Consider the following 18477-nt stretch of genomic DNA (forward strand, 5'->3'; position numbering starts at 1 on the left):
TAGATTTCTAATCTCCCCGGAATGGGAAATTCACTATCCAGAGGTGTGGCAGAAGAGATTGCCTCGGTTGTGCTCGGATCATTGGCCCATCATGCTGGACGGTGGGGGAATTCAACGAAGGCAGCAACATTTTAAGTTCGAAAACATGTGGCTGCAAACTGAAGGCTTTGTGGAGAGGGTCGGACAGTGGTGGTCTTCATATCAGATTCAGGGTACTCCTAGTTTTGTTTTTGCTGGAAAGCTAAAGGCTTTAAAACAAGACCTAAAACTTTGGAACAAGCAATCCTTTGGCAATATCAGGGTACTCAAGAAAACAAAGCAGTGGGAGATACAAGAGTTAGAAAGGGTTCGAGAGTTAAGGCCTTTGAATCAGGAGGAACAAGCCCAAAAATTAGCTTTGGTTGTAGAGATCGAGAGGATCATTCTAATGGAAGAGATCTCGTGGAGGCAAAAGTCTAGAGCTTTATGGCTGAAGGAAGGTGACCGTAGCACTAAGTTTTTTCACAGGGTTGCCAATTCTCACAGGCGATCCAACAACATCGAGATGCTGAAGATTGATGGGTCAGAGTGCAGGGATGTGCAAGTGATTAACAATCACGTGGTTAGTTTTTATGGACAGCTTCTTACTGAGCAGGTGGGGTGGAGGCCTAAGCTAGAGGGGTTGGCTTTTGAGTCCATTGGACCTTTGGACTCTAATCGTTTGGAGAGGTCGTTTGAAGAGGCAGAGGTGTTAGAAGTGGTAAGGAAAATGGCAAGAGACAAGGCTCCGGGTCCAGATGGGTACTCTATGGGTTTTTTCCAAACTTGTTAGGAGATCCTAAGGGAGGACTTAATGGAGGTGCTGCGGGAGTTTTATTCGTTTGGAAAGTTTGAGAAAAGCTTTAATGCCACTTTTATAGCCTTAATACCAAAAAGGGCGGGAGCGGAGGATATACAGGAGTTTTGCCCCATTAGCCTAGTCAATGGGGTCTATAAGATTTTATCCAAGGTACTGGCAAATTGCCTTAGTCAGATCGTTGGAAAGATTATTTCAAAGCCTCAAAATGCATTTGTAAAGGATAGACAGATCCTAAATGCAGTGCTCATCGCCAATGAGACTTTCTAATTGACATTTGGGGGAAGTATGGTTTTGGGGAGAGATGACGTACTTGGATCCAATGGTGCATTTCTACGGCAAAATTCTCAGTCTTAATAAATGGAAGCCCTACTGGTTTTTTCAATAGCACATGAGGACTAAGACAGGGAGATCCATTGTCCCCATTACTCTTTGTCATTGTAATGGAAGCTTTGAGCAGAATGATCTTAGTCCTGGTTGCAAATGGGCATATGACTGGTTACTTGATTGGAACCCCAGGAGGGGGTAGTATTAACATTTCCCATTTGTTGTTTGCAGATGACACGCTAGTTTTTTGTGAGGCGAACCAACTCCAAGTTAGAGTACTGAAGGCACTCCTACTTTGCTTTGAGGTAGCTTCAGGCTTGAAAGTGAATCTGGACAAATCAGAGATGATGCCTATTGGTGGTGTTCAGCGTCTAAGACACTTGGCGAATACTTTGGGGTGTAAGACTGGTACACTCCCCATGACATATCTAGGCCTTCCGTTGGGGGCCCCCTCGAGAGTAGTTGCGTTATGGGATACAGTGATTGAGAGAGTAGAGCAACGTTTAGCAGGTTGGAAGAGAATGTACTTATCAAAAGGGGGTCGGGTTACGCTAATAAAGAGTACTCTATCTAACCTTCCAACATATTTTCTATTCCTGTTCCCTATTCCAGCAAGGGTGGCACTTCGAATTGAGAAATTACAACGGGACTTCTTGTGGGGCGGAATATGAGAGGAGTTCAAGTTTCATCTAGTCAAGTGGGAATAGGTTTGTAAGCCTATCTCGAGTGGGGGGTTGGGCATTAGAAAGTTGAGAATCTTTAATCAGGCGCTACTTGGAAAGTGGTTGTGGAGATTCCATAGAGAACCAGAAGCTCTCTGGAAGTTGGTGATTGAAAATAAGTATGGAGAATTATGGGGTGGTTGGTGTTCTAAGGAAGTGCGAGGGGCTCATTGCGTGGGATTGTGGAAACATATTAGATAGGGATGTGAGGTTTTCTCTCATTATACGAGGCTTCGTTTAGGAGAGGGAAACAAGATCAAATTCTGGTATGACACCTAGTGTGGTAATTGTGCGTTTAAGGATTTATTCCCGACATTATTTTTGGTTGCAAGCGACAAAGAGAAATCAGTGGCGGAAGTCATGGTGGTAATGAGGGAGCAAATCCAGTGGAATATCAGTTTTAGCAGGGCTGCTCAAGATTGAGAAATGGACACTTTTGAAGCTTTTTTCAGACTCTTGTACTCAACCAAACCAAGTGTTCAGCTTCTAGATTCGTTGTGGTGGGTACCGTCGGGAAAAAGCTTTGGAAACACAAGGTGCCCCTCAAAGCGGCTTTCTTTGTGTGGTCGGCTTCTTTGGGCAAGATCTTCAGAACGGATAATTTGAGAAAACGAAGGGTGATCATCGTAGATTGGTGTTGCATGTGCAAGAAGGGGGGAGAATCTGTTGACCATCTTTTATTACACTATGAGGTAGCTCGAGGGTTATGGAACGAGGTTTTCTGTAGACTAGACTTGGGTTGGGTTATGCCGGAATTAGTTGTGGCGGTTCTTGCTAGCTGGATAGGTCTGAGGGGCAACAACCAGATTAAGGCAATTTGGAAGATGATCCCGATATGCATTATGTGGTGTGTGTGGCAAGAGCGCAATGATCGGACATTCGAGGATAAAGAGAGATCAATGGAGGAGCTGAAAGTCTTCTTTTTTAGAACTCTCTATACTTGGGCTATTGCTGTTAGTTTTAATGGCCAGAATTTACATGAGTTTCTTATTTCTTTCGATCCTACGAAGTGTAGGACATTCTTTGTACTGAACGTGGCATTTTGCCTATTTTTTTGAATATATCTTCTTACTTTTCTCAAAAAAAAAAAAAAAAAGAAAAAAAAAAAAGAGAAGCAGATATAATATCTGTAAAGTAAACAAATGTGTTTACTCTTAGCTAGGGTTGGCTGAAGTGGTAAAAAGATGTTGGTCGATCTTATGAGTATGAGTTTAATCCATTTTTAAGAAAAGTGATGATTTGGACTACTTCTATAATCTGTAGGTCTTAAACAAATTTGGTATATAACTAAGCAAAAATCATATTGTCAACGTTGACATCGATGTTCGAAATTTCACATCACAAATATATATATATATATATATATATTTATATATTTGTAGTTTTAGGATGTTCAAATTTTGCATACTTTTTATAAAAAAAATAGATAAATATGAGATTCATGTTAAAAATAATTTTTTTAATAATAAATTTTATTTTATTTTATTTTTTCACTCAAGAACTGCTTCCAATATTAATAAAAGTTCATCATTTTAATTTTTATCATCTTGTTATCTCATAATATATTAAATAATTAAAAATTATTTATTATATTTTATTTATAAACTAATCATTTAATATTATATCATATGAAATGATAAGAAAAAATCACGAATAGATTTGTTATAATTAAAAAATTCGAAAAAATTGGCGTGTTAGATGTTAGTAGTGATGCTACATCATACTGGAGCAAACAAACCTCATCCTTCCGTGGCGTATCTTCTTGGGACAATAGAATAGTGAGTGCATGGGTACAATGATGGGCATTCTCCTCTACAAGGTCACACGACCTGCCATCTACTCCGCAACTCTGGTAAAGTGACTTCAGAAGTATGTCAGTTTTTGGGGGAGTCTATGTGTTTTTTTTTTTTTTTTAACCTCAGCTTTTGGGGGTATTTGGATGTGTACCATACAAGTACTAGTAGTTTATGTTATTTTATTGAATCCAACTAGTAGTTCAATAGCATGACCATTGGTTTATATTTTTAATTTTTAAATGATAAATGATACTTGAAATAATCGAATACGCAAGCTTTGAATATTTATTTTTTTTAAAAATGAATAAATATAAAATTTATATGAAAATTTTAATTTTTTAATAATAAATTTTAATATTTTTTAAAAGGAGTGCGTTGAATTTATACAACCCATGATTGTATTTAATAGTATTTTTTTTAAATTTCTAGTACTTTCATGTGAGTCACTTGACTTTCTATGTATTATACAATGCATTCTGTATAATTTTATAAGTTAAATCATTAAATTAATGTTTTAATATTTTTTATTATTTTGTTATAACTTATTACATCCAATAATTATATTATTAAAATTTAATGATCATATTTATTATATTATTTAACTATCTTTTTTATTTATGGTCATTTATTCTAACGGTAATATTATTTTCATGCATTATTTAAGATCGTTTTATTTAAACTTTTAGCAAACTCAACCTAAAATGTCTCTCAAAATCATGTTAAGATATTCAAACAAACAAGAAATATTTTCACAATTTTTAGTTAAAATTATAAATTTGTTTTAAGTTTTAGAGAATCTGATATTGCTATTGCTGATCATCATCTCACCGGCCACGCTATCCAACCGTTACATATAAATTCTAACATTTAGAATGCAAAAGAGATAGACATACGATAAAGTGAGTTTCATATTAATTATTTATTAATATACAGTTAAAAAACAAAGCCTCATCGACCTACTTCATGTATTTATTAAAATTCATGGGTTTGGAGATGGGTTTTTGGAGTAGCTAGGCAACCGGAATTGAAGACCATCTTTACGTTGGTGGTTGTTTGATATATTTATAATTCCTCCTACATTTATTATTTCTCATTGATTTTCCAACTGTGAAGGGAGAAAAGCTGGTAGGCATAAGGGGGTTCTAGACCAAGACTAGCTGATCAGCTAGCTATTGCATGCACAACTCGGTTCTTACTGATGGCTACTCTTTAGTCTTTATATATAATGATCTTTCATGTTGTTATTCATCATGATTTTAGCCAAACATAATATATAGCAGGCCACCCACATATTCTTTTTTATTTTTTTTTTATTTTTTTTTCTAAAAAAGAAAAATTGTTAATGATCTTGATGTAAACTCAACCTGGCCTTAGGTTTTCACTGATCTCTAGCTTATAAAATATTTCAATTTTATTACTTTTTGGAGAGAAGATTCTCCCATTTCAACGGCCATAAGATCGAAGGGTCTGCATTGCATGCAATTTCAGACATTGGATCTTAACGTTCAGAGTCCAAAAATATAGTACTTGTGCCGTCCCCACTGACCCCATGTCTTTTAATCTTATTCATAATGCAATGTTTTGTTTAGGTGGCCTGCCTAATCATTGCATGCCCAAGATCATGAATCACTTTAGTCCTTCATTTTTTGGCGATGGCACCAGTTCCTATACTAGGAATATATATATATATATATGTACATATATAATCATCATCATTTGTAATTTCCCCTGTTTACTTTTCTTTATTTCAAGACAAAAGAAACGTTTTTGGACATAATTATTAGTCGACTACTTTTGATAAAGGTTTTATCATTTCAATTGCATATTAATCCAAAACCAATTAATTAAATGCCTCATGCAGACTCCTTATATCTACGTTACCCTTTACTTTGTTTACAAGATCATTTGTATGTCTCATGATTTGCCCTACCCCACTGATCCCTCACCCCCAAAAGGTAAAAAAGAAGAAAAAGAGAAAGTTGTAATATTTATCTTTGTTTTGATGAGCAAAGGGTAAAGACCCTTTTGTTTTTCTTTTTCAGCCATGAGCGTGTGACCATATATATATATATATAATTACCTTTTTGACACCCTTTTGTTATTTTTGTAATCTTTTTTGTGAGCAGGGGAAAATTTCATAAATGCTTTGGATCCGAATTTGAATCCTAATTTCTGTCACGAAATTTTTTTTTTATTTAGTGATTAAAGAAGTGTATTTTAGTGATGTTATAATTTTTTAAAAAATATAAAAAAATGAATAAAAAAATTAAAAATAAAAATTTTGTTATTTTTATTCGGTGGCTTCTCTCGCACTGCATCTTCCGGGAGATGGAACATTACTCTGAAGATTATGCACGCGTTAAAGTCGAGGAAAATTTGCCATGCAGTACAGTAACCACGAGAGAGAAAGAGTAGTACCACTGGTGGCAACATGATTAGACGCTGAATAATAAAGCGTGATGGGTGTAACTTCACCGCATATTAATTAAAAGGGAAATGCTACGTACAGGAAAGTTGGCGCAGGAATTGCCCACACCTCCCACTGTTTTATTTTTCACTTCTTTTTTTGTGCGCAATTCCTGCACTAACTCACCTACATCAATTATTTTTCTAATTTAAAAACAGTCATTCAAGGAAGGATGTAATTGGTCTTCATGAGTCCTTTAATTTCTGTGGAGAGAGAGAGAGAGAGATTGGTGTCATTCGGGGAGATTGTAAAGCAATTGACACGGAATGTTTAAAACTTTATTTGGGGAGGCAAGTCCCTTCATACTTGTTGGTAAAGTATTGTTTCACGGTATCAAAATCTGTGATTCGTATGATGTTTCACCGAAATTTAAAAACGGTCTTTGATGGAGATTGCTGTCTCTCAGTTGCAGACTTCAAAGTTGCTTTTGCCCACTGATTTCTTTCTTCAATTACGCCTTTTTTATAAGTCCACAAGCACGGGTTTGTATTTTGTAATTTGTTAGTGAAACGTACAAGATACGTTTTTCCAATCATGTCAAAAGTTTTTGGAAATAAGATCTATAAATAGTAAATAAAATGTAGTTGAAAATAGGATAATGTAGAGTGACATAAAAACTTGGTATAGAAATATGAAATTGGTTGAATATATTGAATAGCAATGAGTTGATGAATAAGGTGGGTGAAGAGAAAAATATATTTTTTCTCTCTTGACCAAAGTTCTTAATTCAAAACAATTATTGGCACTCAAAAATAACGAAAATGTGACACCCAAATGCTAAAAACTAAATATGTCTACCTGTGAAACATAGAGGAGGGAATATTAATAATCATATCTTCCCTCATAAACACTTTCTCTGTTTGCACTTTGATTGCCTGGGAAACAAAGTAATTAGTGTAATTTTATTTTATTTTATTTATTTATTTATTTTATTTTTGTGTTTTCAGAACTTATCTTGTTTTAGGGAATACGTACTTTTCTAAAACTAACTTTTTTAAAATCACTACAAAAAGTAAATAAGAGAAAAATTGAGGGACAGAAATGGAAAGTAAAAATCCTCTAAAATCTACTAATCATAAGTGGATAGACGCGTATATAATAGTAGTAGATATAATTGTTATATATATCGGCCTTAAGCAATCCATCACATTATTTTAAGAGTAATGCTACGTACATAAGTGGAGTGAGCAAGCACCACATCGTTTTGAAAAAGAGTATGGTCTATTATTAAAAAATAATTTTTTTTTTTATGTAGATATTGTATTTACTCACTTTTTTCAAAGAAATTACGCAGAACTTTACACTATACGACTGTAAATATCATTTTTCTTTATTTTAATTATTTTCTTCTGCTTAGCTCAATATCTTTATATTAGTAAAAAAAAGGTCTACTTTGCACTCTAAAATTACTTCGATTTTCCATTTCTCATTACCATGCAACTACTAAAATTGAGAATTTGCACATTCTTTATATTCATAATTTATTGCCAAAATGGTGTCATCATGTTATTTCTTTTTATTATATCTCAATGAACATAATTAAAATAGGGTGCAATTTGTTAGTTTCAATAATCAATAGATGAAATCCGACCGTTGACTATGAACTAAATTCTAATCCACCTATAAAATTGAATTTTATGAATAAAATTATAGATTTATCCAAATAATTATGGGAAAAAAAAAACTCTCCATGCATATTAATTGAGAAGAAAACTGCCAATTGTGCATAATTAAGAACGCCATTGAAAGGTGTAATAGTTATTGTTGTTAACTTCCTCCTCGTTATTCAATAATATTCTGATGTATGAATTCAACCATGTAATTTTAATTAAACTTAACATCAACATAATAAACTTATGAGGGATCAATATGATAAATCAACTAAAAAAAGGAGTAATGTCAGTTATGAAGTCTACAATTAAGTGCTGTGTAATTATTTTGAAAAAGAGTAAGATTTATTATTAAAAAATTAATTTTTTTTTTTCACGTAGGTCACATATTTATTTATTTATTTTAAAATAATTACACGACGTTTATATATTCAAATATCATTTTTCTTTAAAAAAGAAAATGCTTTGGCCATTAATTGATCTTACTTGTAGATATGAAAAAGGAGATCATGAATTAAAACGAGTTCTCATGCAGATAATCCCACGGCCAATTAGATTATTAGATATTTCTCATGATTTAGCCTGTAGCTCTACATGTACATGCATGCATATGTCTTCTCATTGGACGTTTTCTTCGAGAATTTGGAAATGGTCAAATAGCTCGAATCCCAAAATGTCACACCTTTCTTTTACAAGAAAAACACCGATGCTCATTTCGCTTTCTTTCAGCTTCAAATCATAGAAATCACGCGTCTAATGTGACAATTCGAAAATATATATACAAAGGAATCTTCTTTAACAAAGCAAATATATATTAATAAATTATAATGTGTATATATATACGTGGCCCCACTTCAGTATATAATTATTATCACCGCCACGGTAGCTCGATTGGTTGGTTGGAGAAGTAGTCGGTGCTGCATGGGTTCGAAGGTTTGAACCTTCAGCTAGCTGCCTTTCCTCCCTTAACATATAATCTGGAATCGAAGTTTACTATGCAGAAGTAGGTTTGAAATGCCCTGCTCGCTTTGAGGATGTTTTCGATCTGACATAAAAATAAAATAAAAAATATCATCTAATACCATTACAATTTTATTTATAGTTTTTTTTTTTTTTGTATATTATCCTTTAAAATAAGAATATTTTAATAAAATGATGTTATTTTTATAAATTATTTTATTAAAATATTGCTTATTTAAAAGATTTCTTGCTATATAAAAGATTATTTTCTATAATCCGAAAAGATGTAGATACAATATTTATTATATTGAATGTTATATAGGGTCTATATATATTATCTACTAATTAATAGCATTTAGGACTCCAAAGTTCTATATCTTATAATATTTTTCTGAATTATAAAAAACATAAAAATTTAGGAAACCTCGGTCCAATTCCCTTCGGAGCACGTTGTATATTTTTAGATATGAATTATTAATGAGCCTCATTTACTTTTCCGTCCTTTTCAATGTTAATTCACCCAGAACCAACCTTATTTTATGTAATATTCCATTTGCCTACGCAAAAGGAAAAGAAAACCCTCTGGCCCGCACTCCTCCTACCACAGATTCTCTGTGGGGTTTTGCTCATGATCTTCTTGTATTTCTGCTCGGATGATGCTTCATGGGAACAACCAAGCTAGCTACAGGCCGGAGTAGCTAGGCCACATTAATTGAAACGTCCAAACTTAAACAACAAAGCCAAAGCAAAGTTACTGTTCTTTTTTTGTTCTCCCACTATCGGTTGTTCCCTGCAAAGGGAAACCAAAGCGTACATGATTGAACTAAAGATAGTTCCTAAATAGAACTATTGGTCGATGCAATCCAAGCATCAAGTTATAATTATTATTTGTTGAGTAATTACTTCAACAAATTGTTATATAGCTCAAGTTTTATACAATGACTTTGATTTATATTATTATCTCGACCAGAATCAATTGCACTTGACCACTCCTCGATTCTTCCCTGCAATAAATAATCACTTTAAAGTTTGTTATTGCTAGATAGTGGCTTGTTTTGTTGTCAATCGATCATAGCTGAAACTGAGTGTGCCTTCTTGTATAAGAAGCCAAAAGAGTACATGCATATATATCTATATATATACTCATCATACAAGCATAAATACATATACATATATATGTATGTATGAAACAAAACAGAGAAAACTCTTTTGTTAAGAGCTCTAGGTTGCTTTAAACATCTCCATCAATCGGCTTGAAACGAGTTGGCATCGGTCCCATGCATGCATATAATATAATTAACCTAATATTCCAATGCAAATTCTCCTGATCCAATGGCTTTAATCGGCTTGAGATAGGTTGGATACAGCTTTGTAATTAGCAGTAACGATCGAATAGTACTTGGTGATCATCATGCATGTTTAAAGTTTAAACCGCACAGCCCCATTACGTGAGAAAAAATTCATATTTTTCATGAGGGTCGAGTAGTACTTTGCCTTGTGAGAATTTTCAATACCACCGATTAGGTATATAGGGTGTTGCTTTTGTTTTTCAAGTGGTGGTATTGCTAGCTGTGCTACAATTATTATCCCAACTATTATTATTAATGTTGTGGTATATACCTCTTCCCACTTTCTCTTTTGGGCATCTTTTCCTTGAGAACCAATGAGGAGAGTGGGAAAGTCATCATGGAAACTGAGAATAAAGCACAGATCATTTGATATTCTGAGCTTCACTTTTGATGGTTCCTGTGATTTAATTTGTGAAGACTAAGAGCCATTAAATATTATATCTTTGATAGCTAATTAAATACTCATGTCATCTTGAGGAAAATTAATCTCATCCAGCTACAAGTTTCGATCACAATCTCCATTTTAGACCAAATTCTAGCCACAATCAGGTCCTAATTGAGACAACTTGCGTGGGTTTTTATCACTGAAATTAGATCGAGAGTGAATAGATCGAATTACTGGAACATGAAGAATAAAAATTACGAATAAATTATTGATACATACAGTTATTACCTCCATTTTTCAATACTATAATTGTTTGGTATGCAGCTGCATTAAGCCAAGTTCAATCAATATTCTAAGCAGGAAAGAACCTGATTAATTAAGGCTGTGCTAAGAAAATGGCCTTGGCATAATGGAAAGTCACTAGATCTCCACTAAGGTGCATGAGGAGGCTGGCTATATGAATTTATATATATTGTTGGAGGAGAATCTCCATGTTTTTATCCTTCTCTATCTCCATGTTTTTGTCCTTCTCTTCAAAACTAAAACTGCAAAACATGATCATTATTTCTAAACATGATGATGAACGATACTCATGATCGATGTCACTCTAATTAGTTCAGTGTAAGCACGTCTCCATATATCTCTTGGTAAAATCCTATATATCAATGTTGACAAGTGAGTGTACGTGTAGTGCTTGTTGGCAGTGATCTGGACCAGCTGGGGCACGAGATTTTGAGCTGAAAGATGTGGATGAGACTCACATATATGTCATTGGCATTGAAATTCACAAGGACTTGATCCAGAAGTATCACGGGTTATATATGGGAGACTTTCGAATGGATCGGTAGTACCACTTTACAGGAAATGGAATGACAAATTAGCTGAACTTACGTTGAAAATGTAATATAAATTCTAGAATATTGTGGTGGGCCCACTTTAGATTTTCCTTGCCTAATATTGCACAAATTTCTATAAAAAAATATTAAATACTCGTATGCTCTATTTATTAAAAAAAAATTGAGCTTTATCATTTAAAAATGATTTTTTTTTTTTTTTTCACGTGTGAGAGTGCACAAAATTTGTATGTCTTAATTAAAGAAAAATGATCCTATGTCCCATAGTTTTGCCTTATCATTTCGATCACTTATATATTTAATTTTTACTAATTTTGTAATAGTTAATAAAGTCACTATTAGTGTATTAATATATTTTTTATTTTTTAAAAATATTTAAAAAATGGGAAAAAAAAATCAAAAAGTACCATTTATACTATACGGCAATACCGCTGGAGCAGGTCCTACCTTAAACTATACAAATTATATATATATATATATATAGACACATCCCGTGTAAGTAAATTTGGTCTAGTCCACTTTCACGAGCAAGGAGAAAAAAATTAAAGTGATAAGGTTTTGGCCTTTTGCAGACATCTGTCTGTAAAGTCATCGCAGCTAGATTATGTAGGGCTGTGTCCTCTTCGAAAACAAACTATGCCATTGCAACAGCCAAAATAGTTGGTATATATCTTTTAACTCTTCAACTACATTACATTGGTTGCCTTGTGACTCTCTCTTACTTCCAAAGCATATATATCCACTTGATGATCCAAAACTCTGTGCTCAAAATTAAAGAACAAGTAATGAATATTACTACATATATAATCGTAGAGTATATAAATTTTACGTAATTATTTAAAAAATAAATAAAATTTATTATTAAAAAATTAATTTTTATTTTTTTATATAAATCTCTTATTTAGTCAAGTTTTTCAAAAGAATTAAACAGTATTTACAGATTTCAAGATTGTAAATATTATTTCTAATAAGTAATATACAAAAAATTTTTCCTAAATTGTATCAAGTAATAAAGATATTATTTTACTATTTAATAAAGAGTTACACTAATTACAAATTGATCTATTAATTAACACATTACTTACTGCAAAATTCATTATAATTATAATTATGATTTCACAATTTTGTATATTAATTAATAAATAAACTTAAAGATAGATATTTTGGTGATAAAATGAAAGTTCAAATGCATGATTGGTGGTCCCAAGGAAACTTGCAAGGCTTTATTCTCCCATACCACACCCGTTGTCATCCACCACCTCTTTTTAAAATCATATCAAAGAGGGGGGGTCCTACCCATCGTCCTGGGAACGGAACGATGATTGTAAAAGCATCCTCAGCAGCAAAGAAAAAAACATCTAAGAAAAATGACCAAAAACCGACGGATGCCCAAACCAAATTAGCTTCCAGCTTTCAAAAGAGTGCTCAGCTGGCACCAGCTTTGGCTCTTCCAGTTATTGCTCACGCGTCCCCACCCCCCTCCATAACATCACTACTAATAATCCCTCCCTTCTTTATCTCTACAACCATTTCCTCCCTCCTATATATACCTTCCCCCTCAACACCCTTCCCTCATAACAATCACAATCTCTCTCTCTCTCTCTCTCTCTCGAAAAATGGCTTTTTCTTGTATTGGGTTCTCTGGGTGTGTATTGGTTGGTCTGGTGGTGGTGAGTTCTTTAGTAGTTGCCACCTCTGCTGGTAACTTCTACCAGGACTTTGATTTAACATGGGGAGATAACCGTGCCAAGGTATTCAAGGGAGGACAGCTTCTGTCTCTCTCTCTAGACAGGGTCTCTGGCTCTGGCTTCCGCTCTAAGAATGAATACCTCTTTGGGAGGATCGATATGCAGCTCAAACTTGTTGCCGGCAACTCTGCTGGCACTGTTACTGCATACTATGTATGTCTTAAAACTTCTTCATTTTTTCACCAATTTCTACTCATCTTACACACACACACACACATCATGTATGTATGCCATTAGATCATGACTATTGCATGCCCCCAAAAAAGTGAAAGTTGACGACTCATAAACAACTTTCAAGATTTTGCATCTTAGTAGAAATTTTTAGCTTGATGTTTACCATGAACCAAATGAAACATGTGATATTAATTAAGTAACAAGTGGCATCATCAAACTGCTACTTATATATATATGATTAAATGATATATTTGATTTCTGCTGATGCAACAAATACTGGTTTACTTGAGGTGGACCTGTGGTTACTCATCTCCAATCAACTGATATCGTGTTAACAATATTTTTTCCCTCCTTATCAATTCACTTGCTTCTTTTTATCTCAAAACATAGAGGGCCTCCTTATCAATTCACTTGCTTCTTTTTCTCTCAAAACATAGAGGGTACTTTATTCAATTCCTTGATGTTTCTAGCTTGATGAAATATTGGACCCTTGCCAACTTTTTCTTAAAGATCAAAAGAAATTATTAGTTGATCTCCCTACACTTGATGATGATCCATGAAGGTGTCTCTAATGCATAGATATTATACCATGAGAAGTCATTTTCACGGCATGCTTTCCAAAAACACCCTCAAAACTTCGAAGCAGACTTCTCTTTATTTATAGTCACATATAAAAGACTGTTAACCCTTTTTTTCTTTTGCAGTTGTCTTCTCAGGGGCCAACTCATGATGAAATCGACTTTGAATTCTTGGGAAATCTTAGTGGTGACCCTTATATTGTGCACACCAATGTATTCACTCAAGGCAAGGGAAACAGGGAGCAGCAGTTCTATCTCTGGTTCGACCCCACCAGAAACTTTCACACTTACTCCGTTATCTGGAAACCCCAACATATAATGTAAGAATATAAACATCCCATGCTTCTACCATTTCTTGCTTCTTTATGTTAAACCTCACAGTTGCACAGTGCATGCTGCAACGTACACAGGGAAATGGATTCCATGAATGTGCCATATTTTTCATAACTTTATATGAAATGAAACAATTCCCAACATATTTTTTATTCTCTTTTCAGCTTCTTGGTCGATAACATTCCATTGAGAGTATTCAAGAATGCAGAATCGATTGGCGTTCCTTTCCCAAAGAGCCAGCCCATGAAGATTTACTCTAGCCTTTGGAACGCAGATGACTGGGCCACGAGAGGGGGATTGGTGAAAGCTGACTGGACGAAGGCCCCCTTCACAGCCTACTACCGGAACTTTAACGCTACTGCATTCAAGAGTACAAGCTCTCTCTCGGATTCTGCATGGAAGACGAACGCGCTTGATGCCCCAGGCCGAAGAAGACTGAGATGGGTGCAGAAATACTTCATGATTTACAACTACTGCACTGATTTAAAACGCTTCCCGCAGGGTTTTCCTCCTGAGTGCAGCTCACGATCGAGGTTTCTGTAAATGAAAAAAGCTGATAAAATCGGAGTAATTTTCTCGTTGAGTTTGAATGGAGTCTGTAATAAATATATATAAATATATATATATATATATATATATATATATATTTCATGCATGTTGGTGTGTGCAGATTCTTTATAACTACTTCCTCTTGATCGAGCTTATGCACTTGAGCTCCAAATAAGTTAAATTCTTTTGTGTCTTGTTTGTTAGAGGGGACTCACTTGATGAGCTCCTTACCCTGTTCAGCCACCCTGTAAATGTGATCGCGTTTGAATATATATTTCCTTCAAATAATAAATCTTCTACTTTCTTTCTCTCTTTTCTTTTGTATCGACAGTGCATGTTACTAAAGGAACTTTTATGGAATTAAGGGCGTCCTTTTGTTTGGGGGAAGACCAAACCCTGGCTTCTATTATTGTCATAGGTCAACATTATTTCGCGTCGACAAAAACTCTGTTCCCTTAACAAATAGTTTCACCAAAGTATCTGAGACTACGCAACAAGCCTTTGAAAAAAGATCGCGATAGGGAATATTTAATTTGACAACCCTCCATTAATTTTTATTTTTTTTTAATTTCCTGATTTTTCGTAGACTAAAATGATTATTCATACGGCTTTTTATTTAAAAGAAATAAAAGAAAAAATTAGTTATGATTTTCAAATGGAATGTCAGGTAGAAATATAATATTGAGGTAATTTTATATGATCTGTAAATAGTAATATTTTGTTGATTCTATTAAAATATATTTAAATATAAATAGATTAAAATATGTGTTTAAATGTATGAAGTATGAGTTTAATTTTTTTTTTTATAAAAAAATAATAAATTTTGTCAATAATGTATTTAAAAGGATTGAATTGATTTCAACCATCAAGATAAAAAATTTAAAAAAATAATAAATTTTATCAATAATTTATTTAAAATAGATTGAATTGATTTCAACCATAAAGATAAAAAATTTAAAAAAAATAAAAAATTTTATAATGGATTGAATTGATTTCAACCACAAGATACCCTAAAGTTTAAACCGTCCAAAATAAGTCTCGCTTTGCACGCAACATAACGGTCCTCTATGCGGTCATAAAAGCAAGCACAAGTCTGGCACTTAGCATGACATGGCTACTCTTCTTCTTCGAAAATTTCAAAATTTCATCCAAGTTTGGTCCCATTCAATGCTGCAGCAAAACAAGGGAACAAATACAGAAAAGAAAGGTACCTTCTTTTCAGAAAAATCAAAGTCACGAGATGGCTCATCAGATAATGAACTACCCAACTTTATTTTCCCGCTTAAAACTAATGTAAGTGAGTCATTTTACTTCACTAAATTAGGTTGATCTGAGTACTAAAGATTAGGCCTTTTTCGACTTCTTCCCCAATGTTTTGGATAACTAACATTAGGGAAGAACAACTATAGGAATTGTTTAAACAAATCGTTATCTATCCAAGGGAATGTCTCGTCTTCATCATGGTAAGTGTTAAAGAAAGTAATCCATAAACTTATGGTCAGAGAAATAGCCTTAAGCATATCATATTTAAACAATTCCAGAAATTATAGATGATCATTTACCCTGCAGACTAAAGCAGCCAGGACATCCTGTTGCTGCTGTAAACAAAACTTTCATCCTATAATTCAATCTATCATCAGATTCCATTTTAAAAAACTGTAACAATATTGCATAGGGTGCCCTTAGTGGGTGTGGCCCTTGTGCTTCCCCATATTGGGATGCCAAGCAATAACGCCTGACATTACTCTAGGCATTATGCCTGGAGTTATGGGTGGTAAATGCTAGCCTTTAAGGCCAGTCGCTTGTTACCATACAAATTTTGAGATAGACACTAATTCTGGTTTTGTAATACCCTCTTTCAAATATTTCTTTTATGTGAAAAAGCTAGGGGTGCTACCCGCACCATACGGTGCGGGGTAGACCACCCCCCCCCCCCCCCCCCCCCCCCCCGCCCCCCGCCCCCGCATGGGGCGGATGGGGTAAATCTCCCCCGTCCCCCGCCCCCGGTATGCGGGGGCGGGGTACCCCGTCCTGTATGACGGGGTACGGGGTGGGGGGACAAACCGTCCGGCCCCCGCACCCCCCTTCTGGGCCTTGGGCCGCATCTTCTGGGCCTTGGGCCCAGGTGCATCTTGGGCCCAGAAGCAATTTCTGGGTCATTTTGGGCCCAGAAACAGTTTCTGGGCCCAAAATGGTCCAGAAATTGCTATTTTTGGCCCAAAAAAAGCTTGTAGGCCATTTTCATTTTTAAGCCCATAAAATTATAAGTAAAAAGGAAAAGAAAAGTTAAAAAACCAGATTAAAAAAAAAAAGTGTTATGAATGGTAATTGATTTTATGGCTAATAAAAGTTACTAGTCTAAGAGTCTAATACGTAATAAACTAATAATAATAACTAAGCTATTACAAAATTGAAAGGCTAAACAATTACAAAATTACAAACATAAAAGTGTCCAAGGGACATTGTATCAACATTACAAATTATTGAATACAAAATTGGAACAAATAATTAAAAAATAAATATTCTAAAGAGGCTTGTCAGCTGTGGCTTGTCTTTGAGTCAAGGGGTGTGACAGTTGGGGCGGCCCGGGCTTCAGCACATTTTTATGTTGCAGAGGTGCTAGACGTCTCATGTGTTACTACAAAAATTAATATTAAAATTAATATCGATGAAATGGAAATGAATATAAATAAATTAAAATAATAAAATAAAAAACATTTACCAGGTGGTCCAAATCCAGACTGATCACCACCCTCATCGGTCTCCTTAAAATCTAAAATATCCGGAACATGAATATCCTTTCCTATCGTCCAACTCTGTGTGCATATCAATGCCTCTACAGTTGTAGGAGACAATGAACTACAGAAAGGATCCAATATACGACCTCCGGTACTAAAGGCTGACTCTGAGGCAACGGTGCTAATAGGGATGGCCAAAATACAGCGGGCAATTTCAAAAATGATGGGATATTTCTTTGAGGCATTCTTCCACCATCCTAATATATCGAAATGATCATTATCATCTTAGATCATATCCGCTGACAAATAGTTGTCTAACTTAGAAACGACCTCTGTAGATTAGTGGACTAGTGTGGGATTCTGTGCGAGGATCTTAGTCCACGGCATTCTGCGCTTCTTTGTAGGAGACCCGGTGACGGTGTCTGTAGAAGGCATTGGGGTCGGTGTATGTGTCTTCGATGTAGTACCACCCTTAATTGCCATAAACTCGTCATACAATTTTTTCAGGGTCTCTCGGGCCAATTCACCAATAATTTCAGTCCATACCTGATCGTGAGCAAGTCTCAACCCATATAACAAGCCTGAAACTTTCAGACGGGGATCAAGAATAACAGCCACATATAAGAAAATATTCATTCTAGTCAAATCTCCCCAATACTTGTCATATTTTTGCATCATGCTCACTGCCATCCCCCTCATCCTTTCATTGGAACCCCTACGCATATCTTCTAATTCTTCTTTTACCCTACATATTTGTTGACAAAACCCATGGGATGTAGGGTACAAAGAACCAGATATATTCAATATGACATCATAAAATAATCAAAGAAAATCAACGAAAGTAGAAACTACCACCCAATCATCATCATTAGGCTTTCGTGATCCACCGTGCTCATCAAAGTATTTGACATATTGGATGTCTTCATCACCTAATAATTGAAAGGCTGCCTTATATTCTTGGGCTACCTCCAACATCAAGAAGGTTGAGTTCCATCTGGTAGGCACATCAGTACAAAGACCCTTCTTTGATGTTATGCCCGCAGCCTTTGCAG

At 34.8% G+C, this 18477-nt stretch overlaps 3 protein-coding genes across 3 annotated transcripts; all 3 read left to right on the plus strand.

The window, feature by feature from the left end:
- Positions 1-145: 145 nt before the first annotated feature.
- Positions 146-1105, plus strand: LOC122290111. The gene is made up of 2 exons (XM_043097687.1): positions 146-791; positions 900-1105. Exons 1-2 carry the CDS (start codon positions 146-148, stop codon positions 1103-1105), a joined length of 852 nt encoding a protein of 283 aa, XP_042953621.1.
- Positions 1106-1278: 173 nt separating this feature from the next.
- On the plus strand, positions 1279-1833 carry LOC122290185. Its single transcript, XM_043097797.1, has one exon. The coding sequence runs from the start codon at positions 1279-1281 to the stop codon at positions 1831-1833; it is 555 nt and encodes a 184-aa protein (XP_042953731.1).
- Positions 1834-12865: 11032 nt separating this feature from the next.
- On the plus strand, positions 12866-14999 carry LOC122315608 (xyloglucan endotransglucosylase/hydrolase 2). Its single transcript, XM_043131626.1, has 3 exons — positions 12866-13206; positions 13932-14125; positions 14303-14999. The coding sequence occupies exons 1-3, from the start codon at positions 12922-12924 to the stop codon at positions 14679-14681; spliced, it is 858 nt and encodes a 285-aa protein (XP_042987560.1). The 5' UTR covers positions 12866-12921; the 3' UTR covers positions 14682-14999.
- Positions 15000-18477: the final 3478 nt, after the last annotated feature.

The sequence above is a fragment of the Carya illinoinensis genome, chromosome 1, assembly GCF_018687715.1.
Source record: "Carya illinoinensis cultivar Pawnee chromosome 1, C.illinoinensisPawnee_v1, whole genome shotgun sequence".
Classification (NCBI taxonomy): domain Eukaryota; kingdom Viridiplantae; phylum Streptophyta; class Magnoliopsida; order Fagales; family Juglandaceae; genus Carya; species Carya illinoinensis.